The sequence below is a fragment of the Dasypus novemcinctus genome, chromosome 3, assembly GCF_030445035.2.
Source record: "Dasypus novemcinctus isolate mDasNov1 chromosome 3, mDasNov1.1.hap2, whole genome shotgun sequence".
Taxonomy (NCBI): domain Eukaryota; kingdom Metazoa; phylum Chordata; class Mammalia; order Cingulata; family Dasypodidae; genus Dasypus; species Dasypus novemcinctus.
Window position 1 is genome coordinate 163,257,547 of NC_080675.1, and position 20,265 is coordinate 163,277,811.

Sequence of the window (20,265 nt, forward strand, 5' to 3'; positions counted from 1 at the left end):
TTTCCTGTTTATTAATAAAAACATTTAAGGTAAGGATTTCCTCTGAATAATATCTTTGACCTTTATCCACAATTTTTTAAGTATAGTATTTCTTTGTCAATTTTGAAAGTCTACAATTGCAGTTTTCATACCTGCATTAACCACTTGGGATTTTTTTTTCCCCCACCAAGTAGGTTGCTATTTGTTCTGCTACTATTAATATCTATTTTTATAGTACTGTTTTCACATAATTTCTTTCTTTGGGGACTCTACTGCATTTTGGGCCCACAAGATGATCAATATGTGAAAATGTTAAATGGACATTTGAAGATACTACATATATTTTTATGTGGGATATATACCTAAACACACATTAGTTGAGCTTATTACTTATTCTCTAAAGTTTGAGAACCACCACTTTAATATGCCTAAAAATCCACTGAGCACCTGCTACAAAGGAAATTCCAGGGTCTTATCTCCAGAAAGTTAGTAGCTATGAAATGCTGTACAGGAATCTTCACTATGAAAAAATACTTTATAGAATTGTCAAACATTTGGGTCTTCAAGAAACATCACTTACAACCTTAGTTTTTGTTCACTATATTTTCAAGGCTGGATCTAGATAGAGAGAGTATTAATTTGTGATTCTAACTTTGTAATTTTCCTAGTATACTCAATATTATATATATAATTCTATGATTAGTCACATAAAGGTCCAATATAACATAACCTTCTGTCATGTTTCTGACTAACCTTGTATTTACATTTATGGGATATATTTTTGCCCATTCATTTACATTGCTGTGTTTTCAGTGTCTCATAAAAGCAGAAGTTAGATTTTACTCTTTGAATCAATGTGCAAGTTTCTTCCATTTAATGGAAGAGTTTAACCCATTCAACATTTACCATCCTGTGTAACATGCTTGGTTTTATACTTGCCATTTGCTTATTATAGGACATGAGGAAAACCCAGCTGGTCATTCCTCTTTATCTTGTAGGCTGTCTGCCCTAACCAAGTATGATCCACATGATTCACTGTGGATGGTTCATGAACATTCCAGCATGTTAGAGATACTCTTTCCTAGTATCAGGGCTGATAGAGAAATGTGCCTTATTTTAGCTTCCTTTATTTACTTCAATAGATTACTGGACCAGGAGTAGAAATTAGCTGAATGTGCTTAAAAATTGTCATTTTAGCCCTATATTTGGGATTAAGGCCTTATTTTTATCAAATAACCCCTTGCATGACTCTCTCTCCCTCTTAACCCACAGATACACAAATTGACTCACTTGAATTTCCCTGACCAAATTCCACGCCCTGAGAAACCAAACCTTGGCAATATATGATCCTTATTATTATTATTATTAATTTGGCTTTGTACCCATAGGTATAAATGTAAAATTAAATATCAATCATTCATTTTAATGACCAAGATTTTTAACATAACCTGAAAATCTAAGATGGGGTAACAGTATCCATTTCCATGTGCAAAGCCTAGGTTTGCCATCACAGGTGAAACTTCGGTAACTACTTAATTGGAAATGCAAATGAAGATCTGCATGGGCATTTATTTGGCACAAGCAGTTATAGAAAATATGCCCCATAAAACTAATTAAGTGAAACTGTTATTGGTTCAGCTAGTTATTGTGCACATGGATTCAGAGAGAATGTCTGCCCTCTACCAGGGCTGCATAAAAGCTTGGTTTTCTTTCTTTATTTTTTTTTAAGATTTATTTTTATTTCTTTCTTTCCCCTTCCCCCCCCACACCAAGTTGTCTGCTCTCTGTGTCCCTTCGCTGTGTGTTCTCCTGTGACAGCTTCTATCCTTATCAGCAGCCCCAGGAATCTGTGTTTCTTTTTGTTGTGTCATCTTGTTGCATCAGCTCTCCCTGTATGTGGCACCATTCCTGGGCAGGCTGCACTTTCTTTCCCGCTGGGCAGCTCTCCTTAAGGGGTGCACTCCTTGTGCATGGGACTCCCCTACACGGGGGATACCCCTGCATGGCAGGGCACTCCTTGCACGCATCAGCACTGCGCATGGGCCAGCTCCACACGGGTCAGGGAGGCCCGGGGTTTGAACCGCAGACCTCCCATTGTGGTAGGCGGATGCCCTATCCATTGGGCCAAGTCTGCTTCCCATTGGGTTTCTGATTATAGGTTTACTTGTACATGTTGCGGTGGCTTGCACAGAGGATGCGATTTGTTTCAAACTGCAGATGATTTCACCTAGAGATTAGGAAATATCAGCACAGGTTTTTCCTATTTACCTACGAAGTCAGTCAAGCTGATTTTCAAAATCTTCCTGAATTGGCCCATTTAATATTTGAGAGTACAAAAGCATGCTTGAAAGAAAAAGGAACAGCATAAATGAGAAGAATCCAGCATAATGATCGGGACAGAATCAGGTTCTCTTGAGGATGGATATACTCCAATAAATATACTAAATTATTTAATTATTAGGAGAAAACTTCTGCCTCAGGTATTTTAAAACTCTAAAATGTGCTTATTGGTGAACAATGCATTTTTACCATGTTAAAGATTAGAGGATTACAAGAGCAATATGGAAATGGGCAAATACTAGAAGTCTTAGATTATAATGCATTCCAAACGTAGTTTACAAACATTGTGAGTTTATGATTAAAATGTGCATATCTATAAAAGCATTTTAAAAAATGACTTTATTTTTTAAAATTGAACAGCAATTAAATACATGGAAGGATGGCCCATTTGCCTAAATTCTTCCAATTTGATATATAGCTAGACATATATATATATGTTTAGAACAATTCACAAATAATAAATATATTTATTTAAGTATATGGATTTTAAATGAGTCAGTAGTCAGCATGTTCATCCTGATTAAGAAGATAAGCATTAATTCAGAAGAACAGGCTGTGTTGATCGGGCTTAATTCACTTAACATATTAACATTTAGAGTGAGATTAAAAATTGAAGTATGTTCTTTATGCTTAGACTCTTAAAAATCACAGTTTACATTTTCTCTAAAATGTAATTAAGTTTCAGTTTATGACTTGATTAGAGAAAAATTCTCAAAATTTATTCCCATTCTTGTTCAAGAAATCCATTTTTTTGCTTTTAAATATAAAACATAAGGCATTATTAAATACTATTCTGTATCCTACAGAGATAATAATGAAACATCAGTGAATCCAGTTACATGAAGAAGAAACAGATAAATCCTTCCCCTAAGAGGCTTTATGCTATAGTCAAAACTTTCTTCCTTGGCTCTCATTCCTCTATCCCCAAGTCAAGGGCCTTCAGGAGCTATCCATACTAACAGAATAAACCCCAAACTCCCTCACCCCTTCATGGCTTACTTCCAGGTCTTCCTCTCTAGCCTTCCATTCACCAGAGCTCCAGGTACCCCTCTTGTTTCCAGGACAAGAAGAGCTCCTCTCTTCCGCTCGAGATTTGCCTCTGCCTGTAATGACCTTCATTCTTCACCTCTCTCATCAGAATTCTTCCTGGACTCACCCCTCATTCCAGAGGTAGAAGAAGACCCTTCAGCACACAATCCCAACAGTCAGCGAGAATTGACAGAAATGTCTTTCTCAAAGCTCCAGGAAACAGTTAAAGGACTACTGTACTACGGCAAGTGCCGAATCAAGAAAAAGGCTCCTTAAAAGCGGTAGAATCTTGTGGCACCCTGGCTGGCCCCTCACATAACACTCACAGCATAAGCAAGGAACCAGCCATGCTCCCAATTCAGATCCAGGGTCCTGGTTCCAGAAGGAGAAGCATCAGCCTCATGCACATACTTAGAGCATGTATGTCTGGCCAAGTCAGTCTGGCTGTGGCCGAAGTGAGTCGCCATGTTAGAACTTGGCCTGCGTGTAGGAGGCAGCTCAGAGAGCTGGCCTCCAGAATGTGTGGGACAGCAGTCAAGAGGCTCCCTGGGGCAAGGGGTTGCTGGCTGTGCTGCAATCCTAAAACGCAAAGCTACAATCATAAGGAAATTAGAGGGGATATTCACAACCATATAAACGCAGGAATTTCTAGGTCTACATGCCCATGCCCACAAAAAGATGCATGTGCAGAAAAAATCAGGAGGAACCTCTGCTTTGGCCAGGTATTATTCTCTAAACTCATTGCATGGATAAGCCCTGAAGGAGAGCACTTGCACAGGTCAATCTGCAAAGGCAGAGGAAGGTATTTTTTTTCCTTCTTTCTTTCTTCATTTTTTGTTAGCTTCTGGAATTCAAGGAAAGCTCTTTCGTAACACTAGCTGGATACAAGTTTATGGAATAGATGCCTCAGGGTCTAAATTCCAGTGCTAACACATTAAAATATCAAAATGTCCAGGTTTCAACAAAAGGTTACAAAACATACAAAGAAACAGGAAGTGATGGCCCAGGCAAAGGACGTTTTTGGTTTGTAACAGATCTTTTTATTTCCTACAGGATCTAAAAGGCAAATGCATAAAATGTAATGAGAAATCAGTGGTTTGGGACTCACACTGTGAAAACATGTAATCTGTAACAAGAACTACATAAAGGTAGGGGAAAGGAGGTATACAGGAACATATTGTGCATGTATCATTGAAGTTAAGTTGATAGAAAAGCAAACGAGATTGCTATAGATATAGATTGTTAAATTTAAGCTCCATGGTAACTATAAAGAAATAGTGGAGAATATGGAAGCTCAGAGTACTGGTTTCCAGGGATGGGGAATGGGATTTAATGCATACTGGGTATAAGGTTTCTGTTTGGGGAGATGGAAAAGTTTTCGTATTGAAAGGTGGTGAGGGTACCACAACATTGTGAATGTGATTAGTTCCACCAATGGGTATGTTTGAGACTAGTTGTGGTGGGAAAGTTTATATTGTATACATGTTCCCACAGTTTTTAAAAAAGAGCAACTACAGAGATAATGACAATCAAATTCAATGAATGATCCCGGGATGGGATCTAGCAAGGGAGGAATAAGGGCCCAAAAGGACATTACTGGAAAAACAGAAGTATAGACTGTTAAGATTTATATCACTGTTAATTTTTTCTGAACTTGACAGCCACACTTAGTGATTATATAAATATCCTTTTTTTTTAGGAAATGTGTATGGCAGGATTAAGTGTTCAAGGAGCATGATGTATAAAAAGCTGCACTCAGGTGTTCAGAAAATGGGTTGACAGGTAGGAAGGTAGGTAGGTAGGTAGACAAAAAAACTTATTAAAAATATGGGAAAATGTTAAAATTGGTAGACATGGGTATCTGGGGGGCCAGGGACATGTTGGAGCTCTGTATTATTTTTATAACTGTCCTGTAAGTTTGAAAGTATTTCAAAATAAAATGTTAAAAAAATATATATCCTTCCTGACCCAGCTCAAATGTCCTGTTCCCTAAAGTCTTCCTACCATGAATTCAGTCTCTTCACCTCCCATTCTCTTGCCTTTCAAATGACACTTAATATTTCAGGCCTCGGGGGCTCATTCCATAGAATAATCCCCACAATGCAGCTCTTCAACTGTTACCCACCCAGCCACTCCCCACCACATATAGCACAGTGGATCCACACACACACATACATGCAAAACAGACTCTTGAACATTGCTTTTGTAATGACATTTAATAGTTTAACCTAGTGTAGGGGCTCAGGCTCCATTGTGAGACTGCTTAACAATAAATCCTTCTTCTATGCTTTTCAATTTTAGGATCCTTTCCCTGCCTCAGTTCCCTCATATGTAAATGGGCATTATAATAAAACATGTCTTATTATATCATATCTAGAATCATCTATTTGACCTATTAAGGGCACAGCACAGGTTTTGCTAATTAAGCATCATTCAATAGATACTAACTAAAAAAAAAGAAAGAAAAAACTTGATCTAAATAAACAGATTTTAAAACATATCCTCCTAGCCACAAGTTAGAATTATTTGAAAAGAGAATGAGCAATACAAAAGAATTTGCCTGTTACAGATAATGAGGGTTATCATATTTATATCTACATTTAGGTGTGCAATCAGTTCACTTTGGGAGTGCATGCTTTGGATTGTCAGGAAGAACCCACCCAAGAGCCACTGGAAGACTTGATCAATTTCCCAATTTATTGGTCAAGGAAGCAGAAATGAATCTGAAATGAAGACAGTCACACTGAACAACAGCAGGCAAAGTCCCTTAGCTCCATTTGCTCCAACAGGATAGTATGGCTGTGGGCCAAGCTGTCTTTCCAAGTTTTTCAGAGGTGCCACAGCCCTTTCATATTAGAAACACAAAGCGTTAACCATACCAAGAACTCTTTGGCTTGAAACCTCCCAGTGGTTTCCCATCTCCTTCTGAGGAAATGTCAGTCTTCAAACTTTTAGGCTTTCAAAGTTCTCCAGCCTCTTCTATCTGCTCTACCTCATCCCAGCTTACTTTCTTGTCCCAGCTCCTGCTATTCTTCCACCTAGCTCAATCCATTCATTCATACAGATATCCCTGCTCTTTCTGGAATTCTACAGTCAAGGTCCTGTCTCAAAGTCTTTGAACTAGACTTCCTGCCCAGAAGAGTTTTCCCAAATATCCACATGCTTCTCTCTCTTACCTCCTTAAGTTTTCCCTCAAATTCCCCTTTTTCATAAGGCCCTCTCTGCCCACCCTATGGAATACTGCTCCCCCCCAACACACATATTCTTGGTGCCCCCTTTCCCTGATTTCTTTTTCTCCACAGCATTTTACATCGTCCAACATACTGTTCACGGCAGTTATTTGGTTTGTACATTGTCTCCTGCTATTATAATATAATCTCCAAAGGAGAAGCAAGCCTCACTGTGGACAACTTTAGAGCATCATCCCTTAAAATGGGATTGGGCACAAAATGGACACTCAATAAATATTTGCCTAACAATGAAACAACAGTTCATGGGCAGCTCCTAACCTGAAAAGAGTTAAGATGTGGGAGCTGTTTGCACTTAAATTTGGTCTTTTACAATTAAATCTACCCAGTATTTTAAGGGTCTGTTTTGAAAACTGAATTAATTTAGCTCAGTGATGCTCCACTTGGACTGATTTTGCTCTGGACAGGCCATTTGGGAACATCTGAAGACATTTTTGGTTGTTACAACAGTGGGGGCTGGTGGTGGGTGCTATTGGCATTAAGTGAGTAGAGGTCAAGGATGCTGTTAAACATGCTTCAGTGCTTGGGACAACTCCCTATAAGAGAATTTTCTTGGGGTGTAGCTCATTTGGTTGAGCATTTGGTTGCTCATTTGGTTGCTTTCAATCTCTGGTACCTCATTAAAAAAAAAAAAAAAAAAAGAATTTTCTGGCCCCAAATGTCAATAGTGGTGAGGTTGGGAAACCTGATTTAGCTGGAGGTTAAATTTTCTTAGATCTAGCTCAACAGCACATAGACATTATACATCAGGAACAAGGAGGGAGGGAAGCAGGGAGGAAGAAAGAGCCAACTATTGGCAAATACACAAAACTTTGATAAGCAAAACAGAAGGAGTTTTAAAAGGATACCAAGAAGTGTGCAGCAAGCAATAAAATAAAATATGCTACTAAAGAATTCATTTATCAATAAAAACAAGAGAAGCATCAAAAAGTTAAAATTTTAAAAAAAGCAAGAGTGAAAGAAAAAGATGACAATGAATTATAAAGCAGAGCCTTTATTTCCAGTCCCTTCAGAATTCGTGTTATGTGTATTCTTTCAAGAATAACTGACACAAGTTGCAATAAAAAAGAGGAGGAAATCCCAAATTACCATCCCCTCTCTGAGAGCCTGTGCGGCCTGCCGCTGATGTCTCAGAGCATTTGGCAAGAGCCAGCTCTATGAGAGAGCAGATGCTCCAGCCACTCTCTTCTAGTAACATCAGGGATATGAGAACTTGGGGAGAAATTAACAAAGTGATTAAAAACAGAAGACGAGATATTAAGAGGTGCAGCATTTTCGCCTCTGTAAACATCATGTGAGCTGGTCTAATCGCATGGTTAAATTACAGACTGCTCTGTCCATGAAAATGCCCTAAGAGCTTTGGAAAAAAATATGTCTTTAGGAAGAAATAGATAAAGCCTCATTGACTGATAAGGGCCATAATGACTACACAACAAATCATATAATAGTTGGATGAAACACTAAAATTTTCTCTTTGAAAGAGTATATTTGGTATAACATTAGTTTCCAATTAATAGCTTTCATCTTTCCCCTAAAAAGACATTATTTGAGGCTTTCTCCTCAGACTTTTATAAGGTATCATTTTATTCAGCTCCTTTCGATTGATTCTGATGTGTCCTCTTCTAACTGGATTGCTGATTCACTACTTCTCTGATTCACTACTTGCTTCCACAGAGAATTTTCTGAGGCTGAAAGCAACATGACTAATAAAAAGATAAACAGAACTTTGGGAAAAATGTTCTTTCATCATATTGAAAACAAATATGCAGTTATAGACAATGACTATTTGGAAAAAAATATAGTGTAAGGTGCATAAAGAAATGCATGTTGTATTTTCATTAATAAATGGAAAACAGTCATCAATACATATTCCTTGAAACCAAACAGAAACATCCATCTTAAGACAGAAAGATTAAGTGTGAATTGAAAGACTGGTCAAAGAGTTTTTGTTGGTTAAATCAGTATTAGACTGACACATAGAAAATTCTGTTTCTTTATATCTGAAACTACTGGAAATATTGGATAAGGATAGGGAATAAAACAGTTGTTTCCTGCTAGAGCTGGGAAGATTTTTCCCCCCAGACTGACAAAGATAAAACAATGCTAGATGGAAGAAACTCATCAACTGTAAAATGACTCACAAATTAACAAAGGTAACTTACGGACAGCAAGGGAATGGCAACTTTTCCCAGAAAATCAGGGGGTTTATCACCATCTTCATCAAACACTGTCACTTCCAAAACATCATGGATATCTTTAATGGGACTAAGACAAGAAACATATCATGTGTTAAACACAAAAACACACCCATGAAGTCTGTTCTGGGAAGAACCTGAAAACACTGTTTCACTAATTAAGTCTGTATGTCCTTAGAGTATTAAACTATCATTTAATTAAATTCCAAAAATTAAATCAAACTGACTGTATTCCCAAACCTTCCATCATAGAATATTCAGACATCCATGTGAAAAAAGAAGTCAACTTTTTACTATGACATTTTCTGTGTCATACACTCAAGGGTAGAGCAATTAAAGAAGCAGAAATAGGATGAAGAAAAAGAAAAGCGGTGAAGGTAGACTGGATGAGGATGGTAAAAGGAAAGTGATTTCAAAGTAGCTTCCAAATTAAAAGGGTAAAATAATATTTTCTTTACTTAGAATTAAGGAAAAATTCCCTCTTTAAAAAAGGGTGGTGAAAATTGCCATTTGCTGAAAGACACAGACAGTCTCTTATTGTTTAAACATAATTTAGTATATTGAAACATGCTAAAAATCCCATGCCTATTTAGAAACATTTTTTATATTGATCAGAAGCCAAACATGAGATACAGTACAATGAAAAATGGAGCCATGGTCATTGGCAAGGCATTGGGCAAACAAGAGAATCTTGTCCTCTGGTAATTTGTGGACCTGCCTAGCAAAATAAAACCACTTCTCATAGATTCTTGAGAACCTTCTATTAATACCATCAACAGTACTCCAAATGAACTTTATTCTTTCACTTATAAGCACAGAAAGTTTCTTCAGCTTTGTGAGCGTAGTGTACTTCCATTTCACCCAATTTGACACAGCTTCCAAATTTAAAGCAAACTTGGAAACATAAATATATCCAGCCTCTTAAATTCCTGGATTCAAAAGAGTGGGCAGGGCATCGGGCCACTGAAATAAACTGGAGTTCAAGGAGCCTTTGGGAGTCTTTGAGGATTCCCAGATAATCTGCATTTTCAAGACTAACAGAATATAAGCCTTCAGGCATTAAAACAGTACATAACATATAGCCTCCTTGAATTTAAGGCAGGTTTCCTTTTGCAATTTTCCCTAACCCAGGAAGGAATTAGTCTGGATATATGGCGGCCTCCATCTACTCACAGATTAATTTAACCACTAAAAGATATGCTTTATAAATGCCTCTTGTAACACTCACTTGCAGTTCAGAATGGTCTCTTCTATTATTAACACTATACTATATAAAATGAAAGGATAAAAGGTTTTCAGAAGGGAAAAAACAATAAAATTCACTCTTTGCACATAAAAATGGACAGAAAGTTCCATTCAAGCACCCTAGTCTGCCCTAAACATATCAGGAATAATTGCTCTCTAAGTTAAAGCCACTCCTCAGTATTCAGGAGAGTAAAAACACTTACAATGTAAAAACTTTGTTCCATTCAGGGTTGAGGTTTTTGTAAATCGTATGCGTCTGAAGTCGGTCGTTGCCTAATTCCAACAAGCAAAAAGGATCACTCTTCCCTGGAAAGAGAATACAGATGTTATTCAAAGACAAGTAAATTTAAAAAGTTGTCAGAGGCAAAGTGAACAGAAATCAGGGCACCCTGGTAATGACAAAAGTGTGACTGCTAAAAGAGCAAAGGTGAGCCTCTTACTGCAGCAAGCCATGCAGAGGTCTTGTACAGGCATTCCAGCAATGAGCAGGGCTTCCAGGTGTTGGGACATTATACTTAACGTACTTCATGGATTGAGACTGATACACTAAGGGAGATGTAGCCTTGAAAGCCAATGACCTTCCAGTGGGTTTCATGGGAGTAGGCATTGATTGGCATCTGAGAGGGAGTCTTCTTCGGCATTTTGTTTTCAAAATGAAGCGCTTTGGTTTCTTGTCCAAATTCTCCTTAAGCCAAACATAGATACATGGATCGTTGCTTTCCTAAAACTATAAGCCTTTAATAACTTATAGGCTTCCATATGGCTGTGAGAGAAGTGAGGGGAAAATGCAAGAATGGCTACATAGAAGTTAAAGCTACGCTCCCCAGAGAACAGCCACAAGCATACATTATATTTAAATGCTTAGTTCTTTTTGTGAACACCTGAGTTATATTTTGGGTGTTCTTAAAAATGCAAGAGTATAACTAAGAGTATAAAGTAAGTTCAGAAGTTTTTTTTCTTCTTCATATAGTAAACTTTATTTTTAAAGAAGTTTTAGATTACAGAAAAGTTACATGGAAAGTATAAGGGATTCCCATATCCCCTATCCTCCAGCATGTTCCCCTATTAATAACATCTTACATTAGTGTTACATTTGTTACAACAGAAGAACAAATATTGAAGTACTGCCACTAACCAATTATGGTTATATGATGGTTTACACTTTGCGCCATACAGTTTTACAGGTTTTGATTTGACAAAATGTATAATGGCCTATAATCACCACTGCCGTATCATGCAGAACAATTCCAATGCCCTAAAAATGCCCTATGTTCCACCTATTCTTCCCACCCAACCCCTAGAACCTCTGGTAATCACTATCTTTATAGCAATGTTACATGTTCTTCCATTACTACAATAATAATGTCTACTTTGGTCCATGGTTGCATTCCACACTTATGTTTATTCATTCCTTAAACTTGAGGATTTGGGGATTTTTCTTTAGAATGAGAGGGGACTTAAATCTTATGAGCCAAATGGAAAGAACTGTTTTGCTTGTAATTTTGAATACTCTTTGTTTTAAGGGATGGGGGTTATACATCATCATCTTGTTAGTTATCCTCAGTGAGTCTGATGAACTGGAGGATAGGAGTTGGCCCCAATTCTGTTGAGATTTAGGGCTCAACCAGCATATGAACAGATGATAGATTTAAGGCTCTGGGACATATATTTAATGGGTAAAGTGCTAATCATAGATTCAAATTAAAGGGTAGAAGAATCACATATAGGGAAATTATAAATGAGTCTAACTCTGTTACATTGGGGAAATAGATTATTATTTATGCCAAGGTAAGGCCCACTGACAGGGTGCTGATTTCATGGGGTTATCTGCCCTACTTATAGTATCTGGATGTCTCTAGCGTCCGTCCTCGGGCGCACCTCTATTTGAGGTTTTATTTACTGTGGCAATTAGTGAGCTCTGCCTGAGATGTGCATTAGCATAAACTCTGGAATAACCTCCTGACTTACTTTGAAATCTCTTAGTCATAAAAACTCTTTTGTATTTAATGTTTCCACTTTCTGGTCAAGGTCTTTTTCCAAATGCATAACTGGTTGGCACTTGGTTGTTGTTTTGTTTTTTTTTCCAGAAGATAAAATTTAATGTTATCAAATGCATATCTACAAATAAGGCTTTTGATCGAAGTGATTTCTGTAGTTTTAGGGGCAGTTTATGTCAACATGACAAATATATTTTTGAACATTGAAAGAGATTAACAGCTACCAGTTTATTTTAAATTGGCTTTCTCTTATCCAGAAGATTGTCCTCTTTTACATATCATGAGAAATAAAAGTGGTTGGGGAGTTCAGGAACCACCAGTCTGGCTAAACCTATCAAATAAAATCAATCCTGGATTTAATTTACAAATTCAGACTTCTTGATCATTTAATTTCTTCTTCTTTTTTTTTATTTATTCATTTTTTAAAGGCACTTGGTATTAATCCTTCAGTGCCAGGGAAGATCATCCCCAGGAGGCATGTCCCATACTGGTGGAAAGGTAGTGAGTTTATTTGCTAAGTTTCACTTAAAGAGGCTACATTTGAGTAGCAAGGAGGTTTTCATGGGGTGAGTCTTAGGCAATAGTTATTATTAGGCTAAGCTTCAATTTTATGAGAATAATGTTCATAAGTACAAGCATTAATATCTAAGGTTTGACATATTAATCTGTTTTTTTTGTTTTTTTTAATTAGGCACTGTCTATGTCCTCTAGAGATTCTTGCCCCTCTATGTGAGAACACAGCAGGAATCCTCTGGATGGGAGTTTAATAATTTGTTGGTTAGTATGTGGGTCTCCACGTCACCTCTTCGTCTTCTTCCACCCTATCTTCTACATTCTCAAAAAAGAATAAAAGGAAAAAAAGAGGTGAGGAAACCCGAAATCCAAAGCTGGACCCAGAGATGTAGCCAGGAAAACTTCTCATCACTTTGACAGAAGGACCTGGAGTTCAAACTGTCAGGGAAGAAATGATGGCTCCATAATATCCATACAGAATTTTTAACCTACTGCCTGCCTCCAAAGCACACTTTCACTTTACGAAGCAAGGTGTGCTAAATTAATTGCGGGATTAGGACAGATGCTATTTCAACAAATGCCCCAGGCATCTCAGGACAGGGCCAAATGCAGAAAGTGCTCAACCTCTTGACCGTCTTGCCTACCATTCAGGCCACTGGCCTACATCTAATTCATTTCAATACCAGGACCTCTGAGGTCCTTGAGAGAGACTGATATGTACAGGAGCCTGCACAAAGATTCTATTTTTAAAAAAGAGAAGAGGCATGTTTAAGGGTCAGTATAAATGAAACAGGAGAGTTCATTCAACTAAGTAGTGGCCCAGACTCTTAGCTGTCTGGCCTGAGGCTTTAAGGCCATGTTATTATGTCAGTTAGCAGTGGACAGTGATCAAGCCATGGATATAGATGAGTGAGTCAAGGTTGTTAATTGCAATCTATGGAAATGGTCTCTGCCTAAATTAAAGAGAAAGAGAATTTATTGAAACAATATCAAACAACTCTCAAAATTGTTGCAAAGGCTAGAAAATCAAGCTTGAAAAATCCCTAGAAACCAAATACTTAGGAATACTTAAGCCCAAGAACCACAGCAAGTATCCCACCCCAGGAGGTGTGGCACAGACTCTGCCTCCCCTGTACACTGGTCCCACAGGCACTTAAGTCTCTGGACCCTAGTGTGTTGCTGCTTCCTCCACTCCTGCTTCTTCGCCTGACTTGAAGAAGATACAAAGGTCTTAGGGGAAGCATCTGATGGCCCCTGCCTAGCAAGCACCCAGGCCCTAACTGCCAAGATGCAGACAGGGAGTACCTTAATAGCTTCTGTGGCTAAAAGCAGGCTCTGAGCCCCATCTCCAAAAGAGGCAGTGGGGACCACACAAAACACAGAAGAGGCTTCAGATGCTGAACAGCCCAAGACATACCAACACAAAAATCCATCTGAGTAGGCAAAAAGTCTTAGTTTTGTTAACTTGAAAACAGTTTAACTCCAGGAATGTGGTTTCCTTGGTTGGTGTTTTTATTTGGGGGGCTGCCGGGGTAAGGTTTAGGAAGAAGTCTTCCAAAGTAGAATGCATAAAGGAGAACAGAGCTCCCGGCTCAGCGCTCAGGTATACCACATGCTTGATTCCTCAACCCAAGCTGAAACAGCCACTTAGCCGTTTGTCAGACTATTAGTAGGTGTCAGCGCCGCTCCTCCAGAGATTCTGACATGACATCCCATCAGCATGAGCTCGGGGGAAGCCATCTGACACTTTTAATGAAAGCCCAGGAGTTCCTGCACACAGCAGGACCGCGTCGCGCTGGTCCCACACAGGCACAGGTGGGCTGGCATTCCAGCTCCAGCACTCTGGAGCAAGCATGCTCTTGCTGTCCAGCTAATGAGGAGCAGACTTCCCGCCAGAAACTGGGAACTTCAGTTACAGGCCTCTAAGGAACACCCTGCACCAACTCTCTGAAGATAATTCAGTCAAAGCTCATTAAAATGCTACATTTATTAATATCATGGTATAAACAGGCAGGGAGAAGAAACAAAGGCATTAAAAACATTCGTAGAGGAATTTACATAGCCTTTATGGGTTCGCTTCTTTCCCTTTTAAAAGGTTCCAGATACACAGAGACTTCCAATAAAGTTTAAATATCAAATATTGTTATCTGGGATAAAAACTGTCTCCCTTAATAAATGAAATGTCCAAAAGCTCCCCCATGGCACTGAGAAAGAACACCATGCAGATTGCATATATATGCTCGGGTCTGTACTTCCATCTTTGGTCCACATGTTTTGCAGATAGAACCAACATCTACAGTTACATTGTTGGCCATTCATTGATGTTTCAGCTGCTTGCATTCCACTGCTTTCACTGTTTTCCAATACCACTTTAAAATACGCATATTCCTTGAATGGCAAATAGGAGCTTTTCATTTTAAAAGTTTTACCTTTTTTTTTTTTAATCAGTTACAGTAGTTGAGAGACAAGTAATTGAGGTGTCCATTGACAAATATTTGTCAAGCACCCACTCTGTTCTTAGCCATGAACCACAGGCACTGATACACGAAGACCACTGAGATGACACCTCAAAGAACTCTCATGATATGTCAGCTATTCTATAAGTGTCACCTTTTCAGTGAAAACTTTCCTCATACTCACCCCCACAGGGACTGAGTTGTTTCCATCTCTTATCTCTTATTCTCTAAAGCCCTAACACCTTTTAGATTATTACCTGTATATTTGTTTCACATTTAACCTGTGTATAACATTTAAGGTGTCTGATACAGGCACACCCAATGTGGAGAGGCGCCTGTCATCCCCTATGGAGACTGCTAGGTAGCCCAGTGAGAGGGCAGCTGGGAAATTCCTGGCTCCCCGTGGTGGGGTTGACCAGGAGACAAGTTCCTCCCAACCCCCTGCACTCTGTGAAAAACACCACGCTTCATGCAAAGTCTCCTGCAAATCTTTATGTCAAATTCATGAACAAGACATTGCACATGTACTTTGTAGATGAGGAAATTATATTCAGAGAAATTTAATTTGCTAGGGAGAAGTTCAGAAACATTTCACAGTGGAGGTGACTCTTAAGGTTTGGAAGGGGAGTGGTTTGGCCAGCAGGAATGGGTTCTTCTTGAGGAGATGAGGATAGTTCAGAGCCTTATATTTATTAGGTAGGTAAAAATATATAAAAACAGGAAGTGGGTAGGAGTCTAATTACATCTCTTGTAATTAGAGATGAGGGTGAACAGACAGACTGACTCACAGACTTGAAGGCCGTGACCAAAAGTTTTCATTTGGTTCCATGTCACTTTACTTAGCCAGCAGTCAGGAGCCACCATAGCCTGTCAGCACATGGGGCAGGACTGGAAGAAAGGATTCCTGGAGGCAGATCATTCCTGAAGATAAGTGTGGAGCATTATAGCTCAGAGAGGCTGGGAAGGTAGGAGGCCAGCAGAGCCATGCCAAACTCACTTCCTAAAACTCTGCCTTTATGTCTTATTTCCAACCATCTGCTTATAAACCTTGTTACTGCATACTGGAATACTTTCTAATTGCTCATGCTGGAATTCTGTATTCTCCATTTCACAATCCATCTATACTTTCAAACTATAGTCTGCCCCCCACCCCCAATCCATCCTGATTGACAACCCTTTTTGCAAGGCTGGAGTGCCTTTCCCCCACCCCTATCCTCACCAGGCTGTCCAATCCTCTCTTGAGCACAATGGGATAGGGCTCATTCATGCTTCTTATTTGCTATCTGGTGCAATGGTCTCTCCCTGTAGTGTTCTCCCAACGCTGGTGCCTTCCAGTAATATAAATGCCAACTAATCCCCCAGCCCAGTTCAAGAAAGGTCTTCTTCATGGAAATTTCCATAGCAACTTTCCCATTCCAGGGAGCTCCCAAACTCCTGTGATTTTTAGCCTGGGTATTATGATGCCCCATTGTATGATGTACCTACTCATTTGTTCAACAAATACTTGATGATCTCCCCACCGATATGGAAAAGGTTGTGTGCTCAGTGTTGAGAGTGATTTTATAACAAGAGAAAGTGGTCTTTGTCTTTCTGGGTCTAACTCTTCTTGAATGTCCTGTCTCACCAGGTGGGTCACAGGCTTCCCTTGGACCAAGAATGGCCTCTAAGGCATCATGTGGGCAGGGACCTCTTCACTGTGATAGACACCCAGACTGTCTATCAGGACTGTAAGAAAGATAAGGAAGAGAAGAACTCAATTTTGCTCAAATGTTGCTTTACCACATTTCTGATGTTCTAACCTTCTAACATAAGCCTAGAACCAATGTGAACTATAACATGAGAATTTTCCTTCTTCTAACATCACTCCCGTGCCATGACTCTGGTTCCAGAGGCCACAATCACCTACCAAACTTGCCTAACATCCCCTCAAAATCCTTGCTCCTCATAGTCACCAGAAGAAATTTTTGTACATTCATATCAGATCATGGAACTCCCTTATTTTAATAGTTCCCCAAATTCCTTAACCTGGCCTATAAATTCCTGGTCCCATTTAAAACATGTGCTTCCACTTCCATCAGGGGCCCCTTGTTCTCTGGTCTCCAGTTTCACTTGCTTTCTTCCATACCCTTGGAAAAGCACTGAAGGCCTCTGAGCATGCTGTTCCCTTATTGAAAAATGTTTTTCCCTCATCTCTGCTGAGCTAACTCCTTAAGATGACATCTCAGATAAAATACCACTTCTTGCAGGAACAACAGCCAGGTGTCCTATTCATGACCTAGGCAATATAATTGTAATTAGAGAGCTACTGGTTTAACTAGTTACTTAATGTGAGGGCAGGACCCTATTTTTAGCATAGGGTCTCACAGGGAAGAGGAATACTTGTTGAATAAATTAAGATGTTACCTACTGAGAACTAAGAGCCCATCCAATAAGATGGGAGAGATTCCTTTGCTAATTTATTCATTCTCATGGGCCCATTAAATGTTCAAGCCGTAAAATCTTCTGTATTCTCCTAAACTGTACATTGACTGGAGTCCATTTTCTTTGGCACACAGTTAAACCACACAGACTGTCAAAGGTAGATTTATATAGTTCTGAGTGTGTTTAAAAAAAAAAAAAGTTAATCTTGATTTGGGCTCAGCTAGCCATGAGATTCTCATGAAAATTGAAAGCATTCAGTCGCTAATGCTGAGCTTTCTAGAAACTATAAATTATACACATTCCTTTGAAATTAGGGCATTTTTAAGAGCAGAGATATTACTATGGATACAGTTTTAAGAGTCAGAAAACAATGAAAACAAACCAGAAAATAGGCATGTGGTTTCAAATTTCAGTGAACAATAACTGGAATTACTATTAATAGTACTAATAGCAGTACTATTCCTCTTCTGATACAAATATCCTTTGGTATCAAGACAAACAGAAACAAAATAACAACCACAAAAAGCTTATAGCTGGGAAGTGGATTTGGCTCAAAACAGAGTCTGCCTACCATTTAGGAGGTCCAAGGGTTCAATACCCAGGGCCTCCTGGCTCATGTGGTGAGTTGGCCCACGTGCAGTGCTGCTGCATGCAAGGAGTGCCAGCCCATGCAGGGATGCCCCCATTAAGGGTGCCCCCACATAAGGGTGCTCCCGTGCAAGGAGTGGCCCCTGCGCAAGGAGAGCCACCCTGTGTGAAACCGCAGCCCACCCAGGAGTGGTGCCACACACACACAGAGTTGATGGAGCAAGATGACGCAACAAAGAGACACAGATCCTCAGGGCCGCCTGGTGAGAATACAAGCGGACACAGAAGAACACACAGCGAATGGACACAGAGAGCAATGGGGTGGGAGGGGAAAAATTAAAAATTTTTTAAATTAAAAAAAGCTTATATCCACTGTTGTAGTTTACAGAAAGTATTGAATAGTCAATATTAGAGCATATAACAGGGACATTCCTAATCTACAACATGTGGTCTAGATGGAATATTTGGGTCAACGGTTTCTGAGAGTATCAATTTATACATAAGAAAACAAATTAATGTGGCCATAAAGGTATTGCATATTGATAAAACTATTATCCAGCTTATCAAAACATGAAATGCAAGCCCAAAACTAATTTAGTATGATAATCTCCCTACCATGAAGCATACTATTTTTCCCATAACTTTTAGCAGGGAATAAAACCAGAAAAATTATTTTATCTCACTGTGGTAAATGTAGGTTTTCAAAAGTATTTGGCAAGGTAAAAGTGATTAACAATGTTTATATTTTCAACATTACCTAAAATGAGAGAGCAAAAAATCAAAAAGGCAATAACTTCTGAAATTCCACATATTAACTACCCTCAAGTAAAATTAGGCTAATTTAATAAAGGGAATTTTGTGTGATCTATTAACTTTAAAAAAAGATAATTAAAAAATAAAATTAATTTTAAAAAATAAAACTCCTGGGGCAGCAACAAAAAAAAAAATCAAAAAAGTGTGAGCCTTTGGGGGGATGTCCAAATGTAATGCAAACATGATGCTTTCAAATAAACATGTCATCTTCAAATAAAGAAAGAAAAATAAAGAAAGAAAATAAGCATTCGTTTACATGTATCAGATATGTTCATTTAGGTTTCAATTTAACCCTCAAAATATCCATGAAGAAGTAGACTCAAGGCCAGAATGTGTTGGAAAAGGTTCAATCATGGCTCTATGCTTCTAAATGCACCTTTGTCATAATATGAATACAAGGTTTAAAATAAGAGGATGCTACTGTAAGAATAAAGGACTAACAATGGGTACAAATTTTCATCTTCAATGCCTAAGTAATGGACTTAACATTGATTTACTGCAGGCTCATGTAAAGGGCTCCTGTAATTAGTAAATGAATGGACTACTTTGCCACCAAATTGGGAGATCAAAAGTTCCTTCTAATGGCATAACCAAGAAACCAGTGAACTTGAAATACCAGCCTTTGACTTTGAGCAAGACCTTACTCACTGCAATGGTACAAGCTACCCCCAGCATCAGGTATTCTTCAGTAAAGGAAGAAAGATGAAGTAAAAGAAGACAGAAGCACATTCTTGCCGATCATATGCTCCCGAAGGTGTGCCTGGTATACAGAAGGTACTAACTGACCCTTGAGGATAACTGGGTCTACCACCAAGCTAACTCACCTTATGCTGAGAAAAACAAAAAACAAAACAAACAAACAAAAAACCCTAAAATGTTGGGAAAGCTGTACTGCGATCCTTGAAAAGAAACAGGGGTTCTGGAATTAAATGTATTTTTATTTTCCTTAGTAAGGAAAGATATGTGTTAATTTGACTGTTGTCTTATTTAACAGCTTTGAAAAAGGAGAAAGTTCTAAGAGAGAGCCTTACTGCTTAAATGTTAAGAGTACTGAGATCCATTTGAAAATTTTCTGGATTCGATGGGTATATTTACATGGTAAAAAGTACCAAAAAGTCACAAGGATGAAATTAAAATCCCCGTGAGGCTTCTGGAGGGCAAATATCTTCAAAACTGTGAGATAAAATATTTCCATTTTTGTTCCTCAATAATTCTTTAGATCATAAAATACGGATTCTTCTGATCATGTGTATGGATTATCAGAATGTTTGAAACATGAACGATTAAGAGGGGAAGGTGCTACATGCTATATTATACTGTATAATTCCTATTATTTTATTTCTGTTATATATATTATAAATTCTTATACATAATTTACATCATATATATACGTTATCTTATAATCATAGTATTATACTATACTATTTTATTATTATACTTT

At 38.5% G+C, this 20,265-nt stretch overlaps 1 protein-coding gene across 5 annotated transcripts in view; it reads right to left on the reverse strand.

Moving 5' to 3' along the window:
- MCTP2 (multiple C2 and transmembrane domain containing 2) overlaps nucleotides 1-20,265 on the reverse strand; it is a 258,051-nt gene that overhangs the window by 89,571 nt on the left and 148,215 nt on the right. For all 5 annotated transcript variants that reach the window (XM_071214337.1, XM_058294644.2, XM_071214338.1 and 2 more), the window contains 2 exons: nucleotides 10,240-10,342; nucleotides 8,759-8,861 (listed from right to left, as the gene is read on the reverse strand). In XM_071214337.1, the coding sequence (XP_071070438.1) occupies nucleotides 8,759-8,861; nucleotides 10,240-10,342 (206 nt within the window). The remainder of the gene's footprint in view (nucleotides 1-8,758; nucleotides 8,862-10,239; nucleotides 10,343-20,265) is intronic.